Source organism: Macaca mulatta, chromosome 16, assembly GCF_049350105.2.
Source record: "Macaca mulatta isolate MMU2019108-1 chromosome 16, T2T-MMU8v2.0, whole genome shotgun sequence".
Lineage (NCBI taxonomy): Eukaryota > Metazoa > Chordata > Mammalia > Primates > Cercopithecidae > Macaca > Macaca mulatta.
Window position 1 is genome coordinate 53,165,044 of NC_133421.1, and position 17,573 is coordinate 53,182,616.

The 17,573-nt window shown below is 45.9% G+C and overlaps 2 protein-coding genes across 10 annotated transcripts in view; one reads left to right on the top strand and one right to left on the bottom strand.

The window, feature by feature from the left end:
- The window catches only part of DGKE (diacylglycerol kinase epsilon), a 35,280-nt gene extending 33,519 nt beyond the window's left edge, over positions 1-1,761 (bottom strand). For all 6 annotated transcript variants that reach the window (XM_077971012.1, XM_077971010.1, XM_028836314.2 and 3 more), the window contains exons 1-2: positions 1,608-1,761; positions 599-1,080 (exon numbers count right to left, since the gene is read on the bottom strand). In XM_077971012.1, the coding sequence (XP_077827138.1) occupies positions 599-1,062 (464 nt within the window). In that variant the 5' untranslated portion in view covers positions 1,063-1,080; positions 1,608-1,761. The remainder of the gene's footprint in view (positions 1-598; positions 1,081-1,607) is intronic.
- Positions 1,762-1,952: 191 nt separating this feature from the next.
- The window catches only part of C16H17orf67 (chromosome 16 C17orf67 homolog), a 42,715-nt gene continuing 27,094 nt past the window's right edge, over positions 1,953-17,573 (top strand). Inside the window, exons 1-5 of one of the 4 annotated variants that reach the window (XM_028836316.2) lie at positions 1,953-2,913; positions 8,918-9,004; positions 10,259-10,499; positions 10,736-10,850; positions 11,772-11,933. The gene's annotated coding sequence lies outside the window, so the exon portion shown is untranslated. The remainder of the gene's footprint in view (positions 2,914-8,917; positions 9,005-10,258; positions 10,500-10,735; positions 10,851-11,771; positions 11,934-17,573) is intronic. The other 3 variants (XM_028836317.2, XM_077971014.1, XM_028836324.2) reach the window with 3 other exon arrangements.

The following is a 17,573-nucleotide window of genomic DNA, read 5'->3' on the forward strand; positions in this document are numbered from 1 at the left end:
ACATTAAAATATTCTTGGCTTAATCAAGGTCACTTATCTAAGATTCAACATGTCCTGAAAGACCAAGCGTCAAAAGGAATATTCCTTTCAGTGTTCTTTTTGAGTATATTTCGCTATGATACCAACAACTATATTAGCAAAAGATATAAAAGTGCTGCCTTGGAATGACACGTTTTCACTGCATGTTCACAGTACAAAACCTGTGACCCACCAGTTTTGCGGCTGAAGGGAAAAGTTAATTTGTCCATATTTCATTTTTCCTTATTTAAAATAAGGAAATAATCGATAGGAACAAACACTAAAATCTACAGTGGCCATGAAGCAAGCACCACTTAGAAACCTCTGTATTAACGTTAGGAGCCAAGTTTTATTACCCAAAAGGGCAGGCTGGCTGAGGAGTGGAGGCTGGACGCATCATCTCAGCAAATGACTACTGCAAAGCTGCCACGCTTGCACAAACTCAGGGATGTTTATTAGCTTGCTTCCTCAAAACGAGTTTAGGTCATCAGCAGAGATTAAAGCAGGCCTCTACACCACTCTATGAAATCCTGACTCCTAGGGCGCATTCTGGGACAGTGAGTGTCCACGAAGACCATACCTGTAATCGCAAAGCTTGGGTTGACAGCCACACTGCTGCTTGCAAACCATACAGTAACTGCACAGGGGCACGTTGCCCCTGATCCAGTGGTGGGGCATGGCGTCCAGGACCTTGGTGTCATTCTTGAGCATAATCTCCTTGCACTGGAAGCGCCTGTCGGCCTTCTTGAGGCAGCCCTCGTCCACCCGGAGCCCGCAGCAGTCGCAGAAAGCGCCCTGCAGAATGTGCTGCGCGCACACGCAGCAGTAGGTGGGCTGGCTGAACAGGTCCGTGTCGCGCCACCCGTGCTTGCTCTTGCGGAAGATGTCTCTGCGGTGCAGCAGCCGGCGCGACCGCTGGAGGCTACACCAGAAGGTGATGAACACCGGCAGCAAGACCGAGCACAGCGTCCACAAGATCAGGTGCCCGTCCGCAAACAGGCCCTCGGAGGGCGAGCCCGGCGCCGGCCGCCTCTCCGCTTCCATCTTCTCCAAGGACGACACCTAACAAGGAAAGAAACAGGCGGTGCACCCCGGGCTCGCCATCCCTTCCCTGCTCCCCTCCTGCCTTTCTGGGGCCAACCCAGGCGCCCTCAGTCCAGGTGTCTCCACTCTCCCAAGGGCGGCACTGCGCCTCGTACCCCGGTCGCCTGGGACCTGCCGCGCCGAGAAGGCGACGTCCAGCCGTCACGCTCTAGTCCCCACTCCCCAACCCGCCCCACGTCGGGAGCGCGTCCAGGAGCCGAAGGCTGCTGCTGCTGCTGCTGCCGCCGCTGCCGCCGCCTCACCTCCCCGCCGGTCTGACCCACGGAAGGGCGCAACACACAGGGGCAAGCTGCCCTCCACCGAAAGGCCGGGCGTTCAGGCCACGCGACGCCAGTCGGCGCCCGTAACCGTCGACCCAGGCCTCGCACTCCCCTCCGGGGCGCAGTCTCCTCCCGGGCCCCACCCGCCCCCACGCGCGGCCCGGCGCCCTCGCCCGTCTCGGGAGGCTTCCGGAGACCTGCGCCGCGCCGGTTCTCGAGCCCTACCTCGCGCGAGCGGAGGCGCGGCTCCTGGCCAGGCCTTGGCCGCCCTCGCGCAGGAGGAGTGCGAAGCTGGGCCGCGGGCGGCGATGAAGCCGGGGCGGGGGAGAAACGCTTGAGGCTCCAGCCGCACGCACGCCGACCCGGCGCGCGGGGCCGCGAGCTGGAGGTGGGGCCTGCGGCTGCGAGCCCCTGGTTGGGCGGAGCCAAGGCTGACGGGCGGGGCGGAGGTGTGAGGTGGGAGGGGAGACGGACCTGCCTGAGGGGGCGGGGCCGTGGAGGAGGCTGGAGATGGATGGAAGGGGCAGGGCACTGCGGCTGGGGGCAGGGCCTAGGGGAAGGGGGCGGAGTAACTGGGGCGTTTGAGATGATGGAGGATTGAACGCCAAAAATTCGTAATCATAGAAAATTCCGGAGCGCCGCGGCGGGGGAGGGCCGCGCTCGGCGCCGGCACGAGTGCCGCTGGCCTGAGCCGAACCTCTAGCCTATACTGCCGCCCCCGCGGAAGCGTACGCCGACTGGGAAGTGAAGTGGCGTGAGGCGAAATGAGGCGGAATGAGGCGGAATGAGGCCTGCGCGGCGCCGCCGCCCGCTCTCGCCGCGGCCGGCTGAGGTAGGTGCGGCGGCCGCAGTCGCGAAGACCCTAGCGCTCCTCCGCTGAGGACCGGCGGGCGGGCGTGGAGGCCTAGGGCGAGCGGGGTAGCCGCCCGCTCGTCGCCGCTGACCCGGAGCCCGGCCGCGGTTTCCGCTCCCTCCGGTGGCGGGCGGGCCTCCCATCCACCACCCCGCCGCCAGCGCCCGCCAGCGTCCGAGGCCGGGGAGAAAGGGGAGCAGCGGGAGCCGGAGACCACCGGAGATGGGAGCACGCCTCGTGCTGCTGTAGTCTAGCCGCAGGTTCCGGAGGAATGCCCGCTCCCGGCTGGAGTGCTACCGGCCCCACACGGACCTGAGCCGCGACCACGCGGGCTGCAGCCTGCAACACATCAGGGACCCGGAGAACGCGGACGCGAAAGCGCCGCCGCTCAGCACTCCCGAAGAAACACGGAGTCCGGAGAAGCACAGGCGCCGCCCCAGCGCGCACAGCTCCACTCAGCAGCTTCCTTCCTACCACACACGTAGGAATGGGAGCCGAGGACTTGATGCTTGAGGACTTCCTCTAGCATAAAAGATGGAAAGAAAACACACACAGAAGCAAGGGACCAAAGGAACAGAAAAGAAGCAGAGATCATAGGAAAACTGCGAATAAATATCTGATAATATCTTCCAAAGGATTAGAGAAGACATAACATTCATTAAGAATGCACATATAGATGTATATATATATACGTGTATGTGTGTATGTATATGTGTGTATATATATGCATATGTGTGTGCGTATATGTGTATTAACTGTAGAAGATAAAGGTAGACACTAGTAAAAGTGGTAAGAGCAGATTTACAATGTACTATTGTAATAGGGAAGAAGGTACCTCGTGAACAGGACTGAACTTTGTGCAGAAGTGACGGTGTTTCAGAGGAGGAGAGAAGGGAGTATGAAGGGGATGAGCAGGAACTCAGTAGTCGGAAAGTGAAACTTGTGAAGGGTGGGTCAATGTAGATACGGTTAGGCGACAGTGCCTATTAGATGACTGTTATGGGAGTCAGGGTCCTATCCTCCCACGGGAACTGGGAGATAGGCCCTTTGCTTCCTGGTGATTGCATGTTGGAGGAATGGCTTTCAGGTTCTTGAGAAAGACACTCCTGATGTGTAGGAGACATTACATCCCAGAGAGAGGAAGGATTCACAATTGTTTAGTTTTTTTTTGTTGTTGTTAACTATTTAAGAAAGGGACATCAGGGGCTGCTTGTAAGGTGTTGCCAATAACGAACAGTGAGTTCTTTTGGCAGCTTTCCAAGGCAGACACTTTAGGGGGTCTGGGGTCATCCTATGGATGCAGCTTTGAGTAGTTAAAAATTGTGTGTTTAGGCCGCGTGCGGTGGCTCACGCTTGTAATCCCAGCACTTTGGGAGGCCAAAGCAGGTGGATCACGAGGTCAGGAATTCAAGATCAGCCTGGCTAAGATGGTGAAACCCCGTCTCTACCAAAAATAGAAAAAATTAGCTGGGCGTGGTGGTGGGCGCCTGTAATTCCATCTACTCGGGAGGCTGAGGCAGAGAATTGCTTAACCCGGGAGGCGGAGGTTGCAGTGAGGTGAGATCACACCACTGTACTCCAGCCTGGGCGACAGAGCGAAACTCCATCTCAAAAAAAAAAAAAAAAGAAACAAACTATGTGTTTAAGCCTTTTAATATGGGCGAAGGATGAACCATACCCTTTTTTGCTGAAGTCTGTAGATGTCATAGGCCGAGGTGGAGGCCTAGTTGAAAAGGGGGCTCAGGGAAGCCTGGCTAGAGCTTGGTCAAGGAGGGGATCTTCATCAGTCTGTATGTATATACACGGCATGTGGACATGCATAGACACATGTATAGTGGAGGCTGTCTTACGAGGATTCTGCACAACTCAAGTCCCCTAATAGGAACAGACTTGGGGAGGTCACTCTTGAGGCTTTTTGTGGTATTGTGGCTACTGGGAGACCTGAGGAGGGTTCTGGCCACTAGCAGACTCATTTCATTCACCCCTTGGAATCTGCTCAGGTCTTGGACTTCCGTATAATAGTAACTTCACCCCCAATGATCCTCCATGTTCCTTGCTGATGCTGTGATTGCTCCTCCAAGTTCTCCACCTATGTCCATCTGAGCACTTGGTATTTCTACTCTAGTGTAAGAAGGTCCTGGTCCCAAGTCTCCTCCCAAACATTTATTCCAATTGATCATCCAGATGCCCCTCCTTTGCCATCTCTCTTTGTTCCAGCAAAGAACACCACCCGTCAGGGAGATACAGTGGACTCCTTGTCCTCATCCTGACTCCCCTTTTCTCTGGTACTCACAGGCCTCAGTGAGTCTCTCGGTCTCTGGCTGCAGCACAGGTCCTGGACTTGAGCGCATCTCTCCATCCCCACCTCCACTACTCCCCTGGTCCAACTGTCGCCATTCTCACCCTCGAATCACTGTCACAGCCTCCCAGCTTGTATCCCTGCTTTACCATGATCCCTGCAGGCTGCCTCTGAACTCTTACATTGAAATGAAACTCTTATTGTGGGGAGAACCCCTCCATCCTCAGACCCCTGGTACCCTTTACTCACTTCCCACTCTGGCCATCGTTCACTGAGTTCAGGCCACTCTGGCCTCTGCATGGTCCTCACGCCCACCAGACTTGTGCCCCCTTCAGGGCTATTGTCAGTTCCACCCCCTTTTCCTACAGAGTTCTCCATGTCTTCATTCTTCAGGTGCTGCCTCCTGACAGAGGCCTTGCTGACCACCCCTGCCAAGATTGCCCCACTCTCCCACGTGTCACTCCCCTCCCTGCCCTCTTGATTTTTCTCCATAAAACTGGCACTTCCTTACATGCTGTGTTGTGTGTTTAATTATATTGTTTAATTATATTTGCCTTCCTTAAACGAGAGCAACATGAAGACAGGGACTTTCTAATCTTCGTTGCTATCTCCAACCAAAGCACTTGTTTTTTTGTTTGTTTGTTTTTGAGATGGAGTCTCGCTTTGTCTACCAGGCTGGAGTGCAGTGGCACGATCTAGGCTCACTGAAACCTCTGCTGCCCGGGTTGAAGCGATTCTCTTGCCTCAGCCTCTCAAGTAGCTGGGATTACAGGTGCCTGCCACCATACCCAGCTAATTTTTGTATTTTTAGTAGAGACAGGGTTTCACCATGTTTGCCATGCTGCTCTTGAACTGCTGACCTCAGGTGATCCACCTACTTCAGCTTCCCAAAGTGCTGGGATTAGAGGTGTGAGCCACTGCACCTGGCCAAACCAAAGCACGTCTGCTGCTGCTGTCCCTGTCATTGATCTATGTGACTTCCCCTCCACCACAGTTATTCAAAATGTCTCTTGCTGCTTCCCTTCCACCAGGATAACACCCATCTGTGCTCACTGCCTAATGAGGGGACATCACTGGTGTCTAAGTATACTAACTGTGGGAACCTCGGTTTAATTTTGTGAGAGAGAAGTCCCTTACAGCCTCCTCAGTTTTCCAGTGAGAAATGTTTTTGGTGATTTTGAGAGGAGATGGGGAAAAGTGATGTGGGGTTCCCCAATGTTGTCCCAGGGGATTTCTTAGAAATTTCTCCCTACATCACTCTTGTAGTGAAATAAAACCATTTCCATGCAATTTATCAATTTTGTTTTTTGAAAAATACCCGCTATTTGAATCTAAATATTATAGAAATTTCTCTTTAAACATTCCCTTTTACTTTATCCCAAAATAAATTTCCCTTTGCTTAAAATCTTTCTTTTTTTATTTTTCGAGACAGAGTCTCACTCTGTTGCCCAGGCTGGAGTGCAGTGCTGCTATCTCGGCTCAATGCAAGCTCCGCCTCCCAGGTTCATGCCATTCTCCTGCCTCAGCCTCCTGAGTAGCTGGAACTACAGGCGCCCACCACCCACGCCCGGCTAATTTTTTTTTGTATTTTTAGTAGAGACGGGGTTTTGCTGTGTTAGCCAGGATGGTCCTGATCTCCTGACGTTATGATCTGCCCGCCTTGGCTTCCCAAGGTGCTGGGATTGCAGGTGTGAGCCACCATGCCCGGCCAAATATTTCAACAAATACATACGCCAAAAAATGATGCTTTAACTTATAAGTTAAAACTGTTGGGACTATAACTCTAGAAAAAATATTGCAGTTGAGTACTGAAAGTCTTTATTGATAAATGAAATCTACTTTCAAAGTATAATACAATAATTTTGTAGAGGATAAAATAGAAATTGTTCTCGTAGGAGATTAATACATAAATAATATTTACAGAGCATTGTCTTGAGAAATGCAGTTTGATGATGTTTCAGTTTGAGCAAAAGATGAGGCTCTCATTATGGCATTTCTTTTGCTGCTAATGAGAGAGAATCCAGACTTTGCTGATGTGCTCCAGGATCTCCTGTATTGTTTAGATTTGGAGGAATTGACCATGAAGGAGCTGGCTGCGGCATTAGGAGGGGAAGGTGGAAACTTCAATGCAGGAAGGGACGCCCCTGGATCCACTGGCCTCAGGGACCCTCGGATGGAGTTAATGTGGGAGAACCTAGCCTGGCAGCTCTGGAGGCCTGAGTGGAAGGGAGAGAACAGTGCTGCCCTAAGACCCAGGCCCTCCTGGGGGAGGGAGCAGCAGGGCTTGGCTCTTGGCTGCCTGGCTGGTGTGGAAAAGCTCCTAGTGACGGGGTGACTCCCATGGCCTCTTCCAGGGACTCCAGCATTGGTAACATCTCTGCCAGCCCTTCTTGTTGCTTGGAGAGTCTGGATCGCTCTTCTTTTTTCTCCTCTTCTTCTTTAAACCTCTCTTCTTTCAGTTCTTGAACCAGGGATGTGATTTTTTAAATTTTTTATGTATTTTATTTTATTTTATTTTTTGAGATGGAGTCTTGCTCTTGTCGCCCAGGCTGGAGTGTAATGGTGCGATCTCAGCTCACTGCAACCACCACCTCCCAGGTTCAAGCAATTCTCCTGCTTCAGCCTGCTGAGTAGCTGGGATTACAGGCATCTGCCACCGTGCCTGGCTAATTTTTGTATTTTTAGTAGAGATGGGTTTCACCATGCTGGCCAGTCTGGTCTCGAACTCCTGACTCAGGTGATCTGTCCACCTCGGCCTCCCAAACTGTTGAGATCACAGGCATGAGCAGCTCTGTCCTGCTAGGATGTGCATTTCTGTATCAGCATGGCGTTGGTGCTGTTCACCTTGTAAGCATCTACAAAACTGGGGATGTTTAAATACTTTTTTGTACCCGACATCCTCTAAATATCCCTCAATCTCTGCAGTGTTTTTTGTTTTCTTTCTTTTTTTTTTTTGCATCACCGTGCTTGCCCGTGAGTTGGCGTTTCTCCTCAATGTGTGAATCCAGTGTTTCTGCAAGCTGCTTTTCATACTGCTTTTCATATGTTACATGGAGTCGGTTCCTAACAGGTTGACTAAGGAAATGAAAGCCACGAAAGTTAGGATAGTAGTTCCCTCTGATGGGGGAGAAGGTGTACCAAACAACTGGGCACACCAGAGCTCCCAATCTTCAATATGTTAACATGGGTGGTGGGTACACAGGTGTTTGTTTTATTGTTATTTTAAAAACTGTGTGTATATGTTTTACAAACTCTTCTGTATGTGTGACAGATTTCAAAATATAAACATTAAAAAGTTTGAATAAAGAATTACCTAGGGATCTTGTTAAGAAGGCAGATTCCTAGCTCCATTTCATATTCTGATTCCAGAGACCTGGTCAGTACCACAGAATCCACATTTTTTTTTTTTTTTTTTTTTTTGAGACGGAGTTTTGCTCTTGTGGCCCAGGCTGGAGTGCAGTGGTGTGATCTCGGCTCACCACAACCTCCACCTCCCGGGTTCAAGTGATTCTCCTACCTCAGCCTCCCGAGTAGATGGGATTACATGCATGCGCTACCATGTCCAGCTAATTTTGTATTTTTAGCAGAGATGGGGTTTCTCCATAGTGGTCAGGCTGGTCTAGAACTCCTGACCTCAGGTGATCCGCCCACCTTGGCCTCCCAAAGTGCAGGGATTACATGCATTAGCCGTCGTGCCTGGCTTTTCTTATTTATTTTTTGAGACAGAGTCTTGCTCCGTTCCCAGGCTGGAGTGCAGGTACACCCAGCTAATTTTTGTATTTTTAGTAGAGGTGGGGTTTCACCATATTGGCCGGGGTGATCTAGAACTCCTGACCTTGCGATCTTCCCGCCTTGGCCTCCCAAAGTGCTGGGATTACAGGCATGAGCCACCGCGCCCGGCCCAGCATCTACATTTTTAAATGATGCTAATGCAGGTGGTTTGAAAACCAGTCTGAGGTGTGTCATATACTCCATGCCCACGTTACACGGAGTCCATTCCTAGCACATTGACTAAGTCTAAATAAAACTAAGACCCATCACAGCCTGTGAGGTGTGGATACAGCAGTGTCTTCCCATGGAGGCTGTAGAAAGTGACTTGAGGACTCGGGTCATGGGGTGGCAGCCCCACCATCTATCTCCTCATCCAGCTTCCCAGGGTTCAGTCCAGAGTACAGCTCCACAGAGGATTGCAGCCCCTCCATGACACTGCAGTCCCGCACAGCCAATGATGGGACTGAGATCACTGTGTTTTAACTTGGTCAACCAAGTCAGCTTCAACTGAAATTAAACCATTAAAGAGAGGCTTTGTCTTATTCTGCTACTTCTCTGAGAACCTTGCCCTGTAAATCGTGTTAAAATGCAGATTCTGATTTCCTTTCTCAGGGAAGAGGCCTGATAACCTGCATTTCTAAGAAGCTCCAAGATGTTGCTGCTAGTTCCAGGACCACACTTTTGAATTTGGAGGCTGAGGTATTTAAGAGTCTGTATTGTGAAAATGGAGGGGCAGTGTAATGAAGTTGGAGGAGTGTTAGATGGGATTGTGAGGCCTGGGAACAGAATGGGGACCTCAGACATCTGTGTCCCCTTATGCTTGTCACTTCACTTCCTTGGACTCAGGTTAGATGAGATCTCTAAAATACAACTTCTTCTTTGGTAGCCTGCACAGTTTGTGAAAGTGTCGTTGTCTTCTATGAATCCTAGCTGATGCAGAACCCTTAAATTAGTTTAGATTTGAAGATATAACAAAATAATATACTTTAAAAAAGTGACAGACTGGGCATGGTGGCTCACACCTGTAATCCCAGTACTTTGGGAGACTGAGGCAGGTGGATCCCTTGAGGCCAGGAGTTCGAGACCAGCCTGGCCAACAGGGTGAAACCCCATCTCCACTAAAAATAAAAAATTAGGTGGGCATGGTGGTGCGTGCCTGTAATCCTAGCTACTCAGGAACCTGAGGCAGGAGAATCGCATAAGTCCAGGAGGTGGAGGTTGCAGTCATTAAGATAAAGCCGAGATTGTTCTGCTGCACTCCAGTCTGGGTGACAGAGTGAGACTCCGTCATACACACACACACACACACACACACACTGACAGGTTTTCCCCCATCCCCATTATAGAGTATTTGAAAAAGTAAAAAGGAAAGTAAAAAGGAAGAAAAGAATCACCATCTCTCACTCCAAAGTCACCCTATGTTTGAACATTTTGGTCTATTCCATTATTTTCTGTGGAAACTGATTTACTTTTTTGTATGCGTACTTTTGATGATGTAGTAGATATAGTTTCTGTGTGGCTCTTATTTAGCATTACAAAGTAACTTTTATATGTTATTAAAAAGTCTTATTTAATGGCTACATTATACTCCATTCTATGAATATAGCTTACAGTGTGTATAGCCTTACTTTTGTTGTAGCTATTTCTAATATTTTGCTATTATAAATAATTCCTCTGTTTAGGGTTATTTCCTTAGATTCTCACATTTAGTTAAAGAATTTGAAAAGTTCAAGGCTTATGGGAAAGCTTTTAAGAATAATAGTCTCTCTTTGCTAAGTAAGCTTTTATCTGGAAAATTTACCTGTGTAGGGACAGATTAATGGAAATTACCACACCTGAGGAGATACACTCTTAATTCACTAAAAGCAATAATAATAATATTTGTGGCCAACCTGGGTTGATAAGTTAGTAGGTTCGAGGCACTGTGCTAAGTTTATCATCCTTATTTTACAGATGAAGAAAACCTGCTTGATATCATACAGTCAGGAGTCAACTGAGTTGCGGCTTTGAACATAGGTTTATCTGATGCCAAAGTTTGTGATGCTCTTCAACTATTTAGGGTACCTCAGAGTGTGGATTTTGAATCACCTGTATCAGCATCATTTAAAAATATGGATTCTGTGGTGCTGACTAGGTCTCTGAAGTCAGAATATGAAGTGGAGCTAGGAATCTACCTTCTTAACAAGTTCCCTAGGTAATTCTTTATTCAAATGTTTTTTGTTTATATTTTGAAATGTGCCACACATGCAGAAGAGTTTATAAAACACATATACACAGTTTCAAAAGTAATAGTAAAATCCACTACCCAGGTTAACATATTGAAGATTCGAGAGCTCTTGTGTGCTCACTTGTTTGATACACCTTCTCCCCCATCAGAGGGAACTACTCTTGTAACTTTTGTGGCCTTCATTTCTTTGCTTTTCTTTATAGATCCCTAAGGGTATCCCTGAATGATACAGTTTTGTTTGAAAGACTGAAAAGCCCAAACCTGGCACTTTTGGGAAATAGCAGTAAATCATTGATATGTGAAGGTTCCCAGCAGGAGGTAAGCTGAGCAGTGTCTTTGGGACAGAGTATGGATTCAGCTTCCTTGAAAAGATTCCACCTGGGGAAGTCAGTGGGCAAGGTCTTGGAAAGATTGTTAATCACAGTGAGGGCATCTGAACAGGGCTGTGGTTTGAACAGCTGGCAAAAATATGGCTGAAAAGGAAGGAGGCTGGTTTTTATCTTTGCAGCTCAGCTCACTAGGACTTCCCTCGAGTTCTCAGAAGAAGATTAACAAAGAATGCCTCTCAGGGAGACATGAGTATCTTCAGCTAATCCATGCAATGGGGCATGGGAATGGGGACATGGGAGAACAGGGAGCCCATCAGCTCCTGATTCTTGTCTTAATCCATTTTCTGTTGCTATAGCAGAATACCTGAGATTTGGAAATTTAGAAAGAAAAGTGGTTCATCTGGCTTATAGCTGTGGAGGCTGGGAAGTCTAAGGGCGTGGTAGCAGCCTCTGGTGAGGGCTTTTGCTCTGTGTCATAACATGAACAAAAAGCCGAAGGGCAAGCCAGTGTGTGCAAAAGAGACCACAAGAGTGAGCCAAGCTCAATTTTATAACAACCTGCTTTCAGGAGAACTAACTCACTCCTGTAAGAACTAATTCACTCTCAAGAGAACAAACTCACTCCGCAAATAACAGCCTTATCCATTCAGAAGGTTAGTGCTCCCATGACCTAGTCACCTCTTAAAGGCCCCAGCTCCCAATACCATCAGTGGCAATAAAATTTCGACATGAGTTTTGGCAGGGACACTCAGATCATAGCAGTCATTAAGATAAAGTACAAATAAGCTTCCGTATCAGGCTCAACAGGCAGCCTGTCGTTAGACTGCCTTCTTTCACTGAGTAATATGCATTTAAGTTTCCTCCATGTCTTTTCATGGCCTGATAGCTCTTTTTTTTTTTTTTTTTTTAGTGCTGAATAATATTCCATTGTCTGGATGTGCCACAGTTTATTTATCCATTCACCTCCAGAAGAACATCCTGGTTGCTTCCAAGTTTTGCCAACTATGAATAAAAGTGTTACAAACATCTGTGTGCAGGTTTTTGTGTGGACATGAGTTTTCAACTCATTTGGGTAAATGTCCTGTCTTTTAAAAATATGTTTTTCTCTCTTGTGTTTTTAAAACTTTCCTCCTTTTTGCTCTATTTTTCTAAAATATTTCCTTAGCTTTTTTCTTGACTCTACTGAGTTTTAAATTTCTGCTATTATGGTTTTTCATTTCTAAGAAGTATTTTGGTTAATTTGTTTTCTGAACATTCCTTTTTTACAGCATCTTGTTCATGTTCCACACAAGCAAAACTTTGGTCTCTTAGAGAATATTATGTTATTTATTCATTTTCTCCAATTGCATGGTGTCTGATTGCCCCAAGTTGGTCTTTCTTTTATCTTATCTTTTTTTGTCTTTACCTTTCATGTCAGAGGCTTTCTAGATGTCTCTTGAACCTCAGGTGATTCTAATGCACCTAATGGTCTGAGAAGCACTGCTAGAGTCTCCTAACCTCTCTGAAGCTTAATCATCCTAACGGAGATCCCACCAAGAAAAATGACACAATTCAGTATTTTTCCCCAGAACTAGAGCTTTTCTTTTCCAATTAGAGGCCTAGCACTTTCCCTGAATGAAATGTCTTATGACAGTAGCCTTAGAAGTGGTTTTATAAATTATTTTGTGCATGGTTCACTCTCCTGGTATGTTTTTTCGTACCCATCTTACGTTCTTCTGCCTGTGCCAATGCTCCTTTGTCCCTGTTTAGGTTGGAGAGAGGCCTGACACTGGCCATCGGGAACATGATGCTGACCTTGGCTGTCCTCACCTGCTGGGCAGACATAGTTGAGGCCAACATCCTGGACCCAGAGTAGAAATTATAGTCCACTTGTGGAGGCATGCAGCAGGCCGGAAAGGCCCTGTCCAAGACCAAAACATCTTACCATTGTATTGCTGCTGCAAACAGGAAGGGGTGTATGCCTGTACAAGTGCTGAGGATATGTAAAGGGAAGCCAGGGCCTGCGGTGTTGGCACAGGGGGCAAGTCAACTCACATTAGAAATGAACCATATTTTCTTTTCTAATAAATATATATTTTTATTTCAACAATATATAAAGTTGTGTATCTTAATATGTGTAATTAATCTATCTTTAGTCATTCAAAACACTTTTACAAAATAGGGTGCATATGCAAAGAGATTTGGCATAGAGAAGGATGAGAAAGAAATACAATGATTTCCAAGTAGTAGACTTTTACTATGTGTCATGAACTTTACACATATCTCTTTTAAATATTAACTTTATGAGGTGAATTTTATTATAATTCTTTTTTTAATATAAGTGAGAAAATAGTGATTTGGAAAGTTAAGAAATTTCTCCAATGTCAGCCAACTCCAAGGTAACACAGGTAATAAGTTTGAGAATCAGCATTCAAGGCCAGGTCTGTTGATGACTCTGCTGCCCACAGTCATAACCATTATACCACACTGCCTACACAATAGACTCTCAGTCACTTTTGAATGAATGTTCTGGCAGGACCCTATTATTAGATGCAATAGCACCCAGATTTGGACACACCAACCTTCCCACTAGAATCCCCTGTATCAGTTAGCTATTGTCAGAGTAATGCTATGTAACAAACCACTCCTATTCTCAGTGGCTTAAAATAACCGTCATTTATTCTCGGGGATCTGCGGGTGATGTGGCTCTGCTTCAGGCTGTGGTAGCTGGAAGTCAGCTGAACTAGGCTGGGCTGGGTTGAATGGGTATCTTTTAAGCTACAGATCTTCATAAACTTGGCTCCTTTCTTAGTTACTTTGCATGTAAGCTAATTCTGAGACTCAGCTTGAAGGGGTGGTAGCCAACCAGGAAGGTCTTTTTGTAGCAATGGCAGACATGCCAGAGGGCACACTTAACTGCACAAACCATTTCACACCCTTGTTAGTGTCATGTCTGCCACCATCCCACTGCCCAAAACGTCATTTGGTTGAGTCCAAAGTCAAGGCACGGGCTGCAAAGTCATGTGTCAGACAGCATAAATTTGGGGTGCTGGTGAAGAATGGATGCTAATAATTCAACCTTCCACAGCTGCCCAAACCTAACATATGCCTGCACAGTGTGCCTATAAATAAATGTTTACAGGGAAGCAAAGTGACGAGGTCTAACATATTTTCTATGTCTATTTCATGAAGATCATCATTGCTGCTGCATAGAGAATGAATTGAAGGAACAGGGAGGGAAGCTGAGATGCCAGTTGGGAGCCTGGTGCTAGGTGAGAGATAACAGTGGCCTAGATGTGGGTGGTGACAATAGAGATGGCAGGATCTAGACCTATAAACACCACACACAGCTTATGGAGTTACTATCATTACTTTAAAGTTACTATCACTACTTTAAAAATACTGTAGTCTAGTTTACCAACTAGACTACAAATTCCATATTTTTACAATGTACATATAATTCTTTACAATGTATATGTGAGGTAGTAAAAAAGATGAAAGCAACTATGGAAAGGACTGTTAGAATTTATTTAATTGACCCTGGGCCTAAAGGATGTGGACACATTGTAACTCTCTTGATGGGGACAGATTTGGCATTTTTCTATACTTAAAAAAATGTTCCTTTGGGAGGCCAAGGTGGTAGGATTACTTGAGCCCAGGAGTTCAAGACCAGCCTGGGCAACATAGGAAGACCCTGTTTCTACAAAAATCAATCAATCAATCAATCAATCAATCAAAATAATTAGCTGGGCGTGGTAGTGCACACCTGTAGTTCCAGCTATTTGAGAAACTGAGGCAGGAAGATCTTTGGAACCCAGAAGGGTGAGGCTGCAGTGAGCTATGCTTGTGCCACTGCCCTCTAGCCTGGGCGACAGAGTGAGATCCTCTCTCAAAAAACAAAAACAAAACAAAGTTCTCTTGTCTCTAAAGTTTCTTTAGTTCAGTGTGATGACATGTAAAACTCTAGAATGTTGGGTTTGCCATTTGTCAATGACCCTTAAATATCCATGTAATGGGACAGTTCCTTGCAAAAAAAAAAAAAAGGAAACTCACCCAAACAAAAAGTTGTGTTTGCATGTTGTGAATATGGGTGGTAGCATTCTTCCTTTACAGGCTTTTAAATGTTGTCAAGTAGGTAACACAGCAGGTCCTCAAATAACATTGTTTCCTTCAACGTTGTTTCATTACAATGTTGATGAGAAAAAAAATTAATTCCAGCCCTGGGCCTGACTGTGTGGAGTTTGATAAGTGGGTAAATATTAATAACTATCTTACTCGTTTTTATTAATCTTTCTTAAATACATGTATAGCCTTCAATGTTTGATATTAGAAATGTTTTTGGTCCTTATTTAGAAGTTTGGTGATGTTTTGTGACCAGAAGTATGCCGTAGGAACTCACCTCTTGTGCATATCAATTAGCTTATGGTAAAATTGGTTTATTCTGGACCATTTGGCTTAAAGTCGCAGTTTCCAAGAATTTATCAGCAATGATGTTGTGAGGATTTATGGTACCGCTTTCCTAGGCCACAACATCTGATGAATGCCTTCAAGTAGTACATTAATTAAAATAAAAATAGGGAAATAGTTTTAGGTGCAGCAGCACCCTCTCTCTCCACCTCCAGTGATTCTCTGGAGCCGCTGGCAACTTGTTGAATAATTAACCTCGGTGGCCTTGAGCTCTTTCCCCGATCTTAGTTGTCCCTGGTTCCACTCTCTGCTCTGCCACCTTGTGGATTTATTGGGAATTGCGTCTTCTCCTGGGAGCCTTGCCGACTCACCTAGTAATCCCGCTGGGCTTTTCCTGAGCAGGGGATGGGGTTTAGAAAAGAAATCTCATCGCTGTAGTGACACTCAACAATAAGACACTTTGCTCTTTCGATCTTTCTATATTCTTCCCCCTCTCGCTTCTTTTGGGACAATATCCAGAGGCCAAGCTGAAGGGCATTTGATGGCCTTGCCAGTATCACACCTGAACGGCCCTCCCCACCTGAGACCTTGCGGCAGCCTCCCAGGGTGTGATACAGGCCCCGACTCTCCAGTCTCACCACCCCAGTCCACCAGAGGTTTCCTTATGCTTTAAAAATTATAAAAATAATACAAGCTTGCTTAGAGCTTAGCAATGAAGGAGACAGATTTTTAAAAAGTAAACAAATAAATGCAATATGTATACATTATGGTGAATGCTGTGAGATGGAGAGTAGTGGTGGTGGTGGGGGCAGAGAACTTTTTATTAAGAAGGCTGGTAAGGGCAGGCTTTCCTGAGTAGGAGAAATTTCAAATTGAAACCTGAAGGATGAGATGGATCCAGTTATTAAAAGAGAGAGAAAAAACACATGCAAAGCTCCTGAGGTGGGAGTGGGCTTGTTAAGCTGAAAGTGAGTGAGTGTGGCCAGATGGCAGTGAGCAGGAGGGGAGTGGTTGGAGTAAGGCTGGAAAGGGCATTAGGCACAAATAACACAGGGTCCTGTCGTGCTTGGTAGGGATTTTAATTTTATTCTGACTTTCATGGGAAGATGAGGAAAGATTCTTATGCAGGGAAGCGACGAGGTCTGACTGATACTTTCTATTTCATCCTTGCTGCTGCCTGGGGAATGGATTGAAGTGAACCGGGAGGGAAACTAGAATCCCATTTGGGAGCCTGATGCCAGAAGCTGGGTGAGGGAAACAGTGGCCTAGACTTCGGTGGTGGCAATAGAGACGGAAGGATCTAGACGCATGTTGTCTAATATGGTAGCACTAGCCACATGTGGCTACCGAGCACTTGAAATGTGTAAGTGTAAAATCTACACCAGATCTTGGAGGTTTAGTACAAAAAAAAAGGATATGAAATCTCTCATTGATAACTTGTTTATATTGATTATGTGTTAAAATAATAATATTTTGGATATTTCATCATGTTAAAATATAATATGAAAATATTTAACCTTTTTACTTAAAAAAAGTGGCTACTGAAAAAATTTAAATTGCATATGTTGTTTGCATCTGTGGCTCTCTATGTTTTTATTGGACAGTGCTGATATAGATAAAAGTTGCAAAATTTAAAAAAGTACTTTTTTTTTTGAGACAAGGTCTTGTTCTGTTGTCCAGACTTGAGTATAGTGGCATAATCATAGCTCACTGCAAGCTTGAACTTCTGGGCTCGAGTGATCCTCTGGCCTTGGAATCCCAAAGTGTTAAGATTATAGGTGTGAGCCACTATGCCTGGCCAAAAAAATACTTTTATTGTAAATTTACATTGGATACCTTAGAAATTTATAGCTAAGTATAGATTTTTTTTTCTGGTCCACAGAAAATATTTATTTGATATGATAAAAATAGTGTTCTATCCAACCACAAAGTGTAAAAGGAGTGAAAAATTTGAATATACACATACAAAACTCAAGCTGTTTAATGTGACAATTTTTTTTTAAAAATAATGCTCCTAGCTGTGTGTGTTGGATCATGTCTGTAATTCAAGCATTTTTGGAGGCCAAGGTAGGAGAATCGCTTGAGCTCAAGAGTTTGAGACCAGCCTGGGCAACATGGCAAAACTCATCTCTATGAACATATACAAAAATTAGCTGGGCATGGTGGCACATGCCTATAGTCCCAGCTACTAGTGAGGCTGAGGTAGGAAGATCTCTTGAGCCTGGAAGGTTGAAGTTCGTGCACTCCAGCCTAGGTGACAGAGGGAGACCCTGTCTCAAAAAAAAAAAGCTTCTAAAATTCCTTAGTTATTGAAAATTATGTGAAA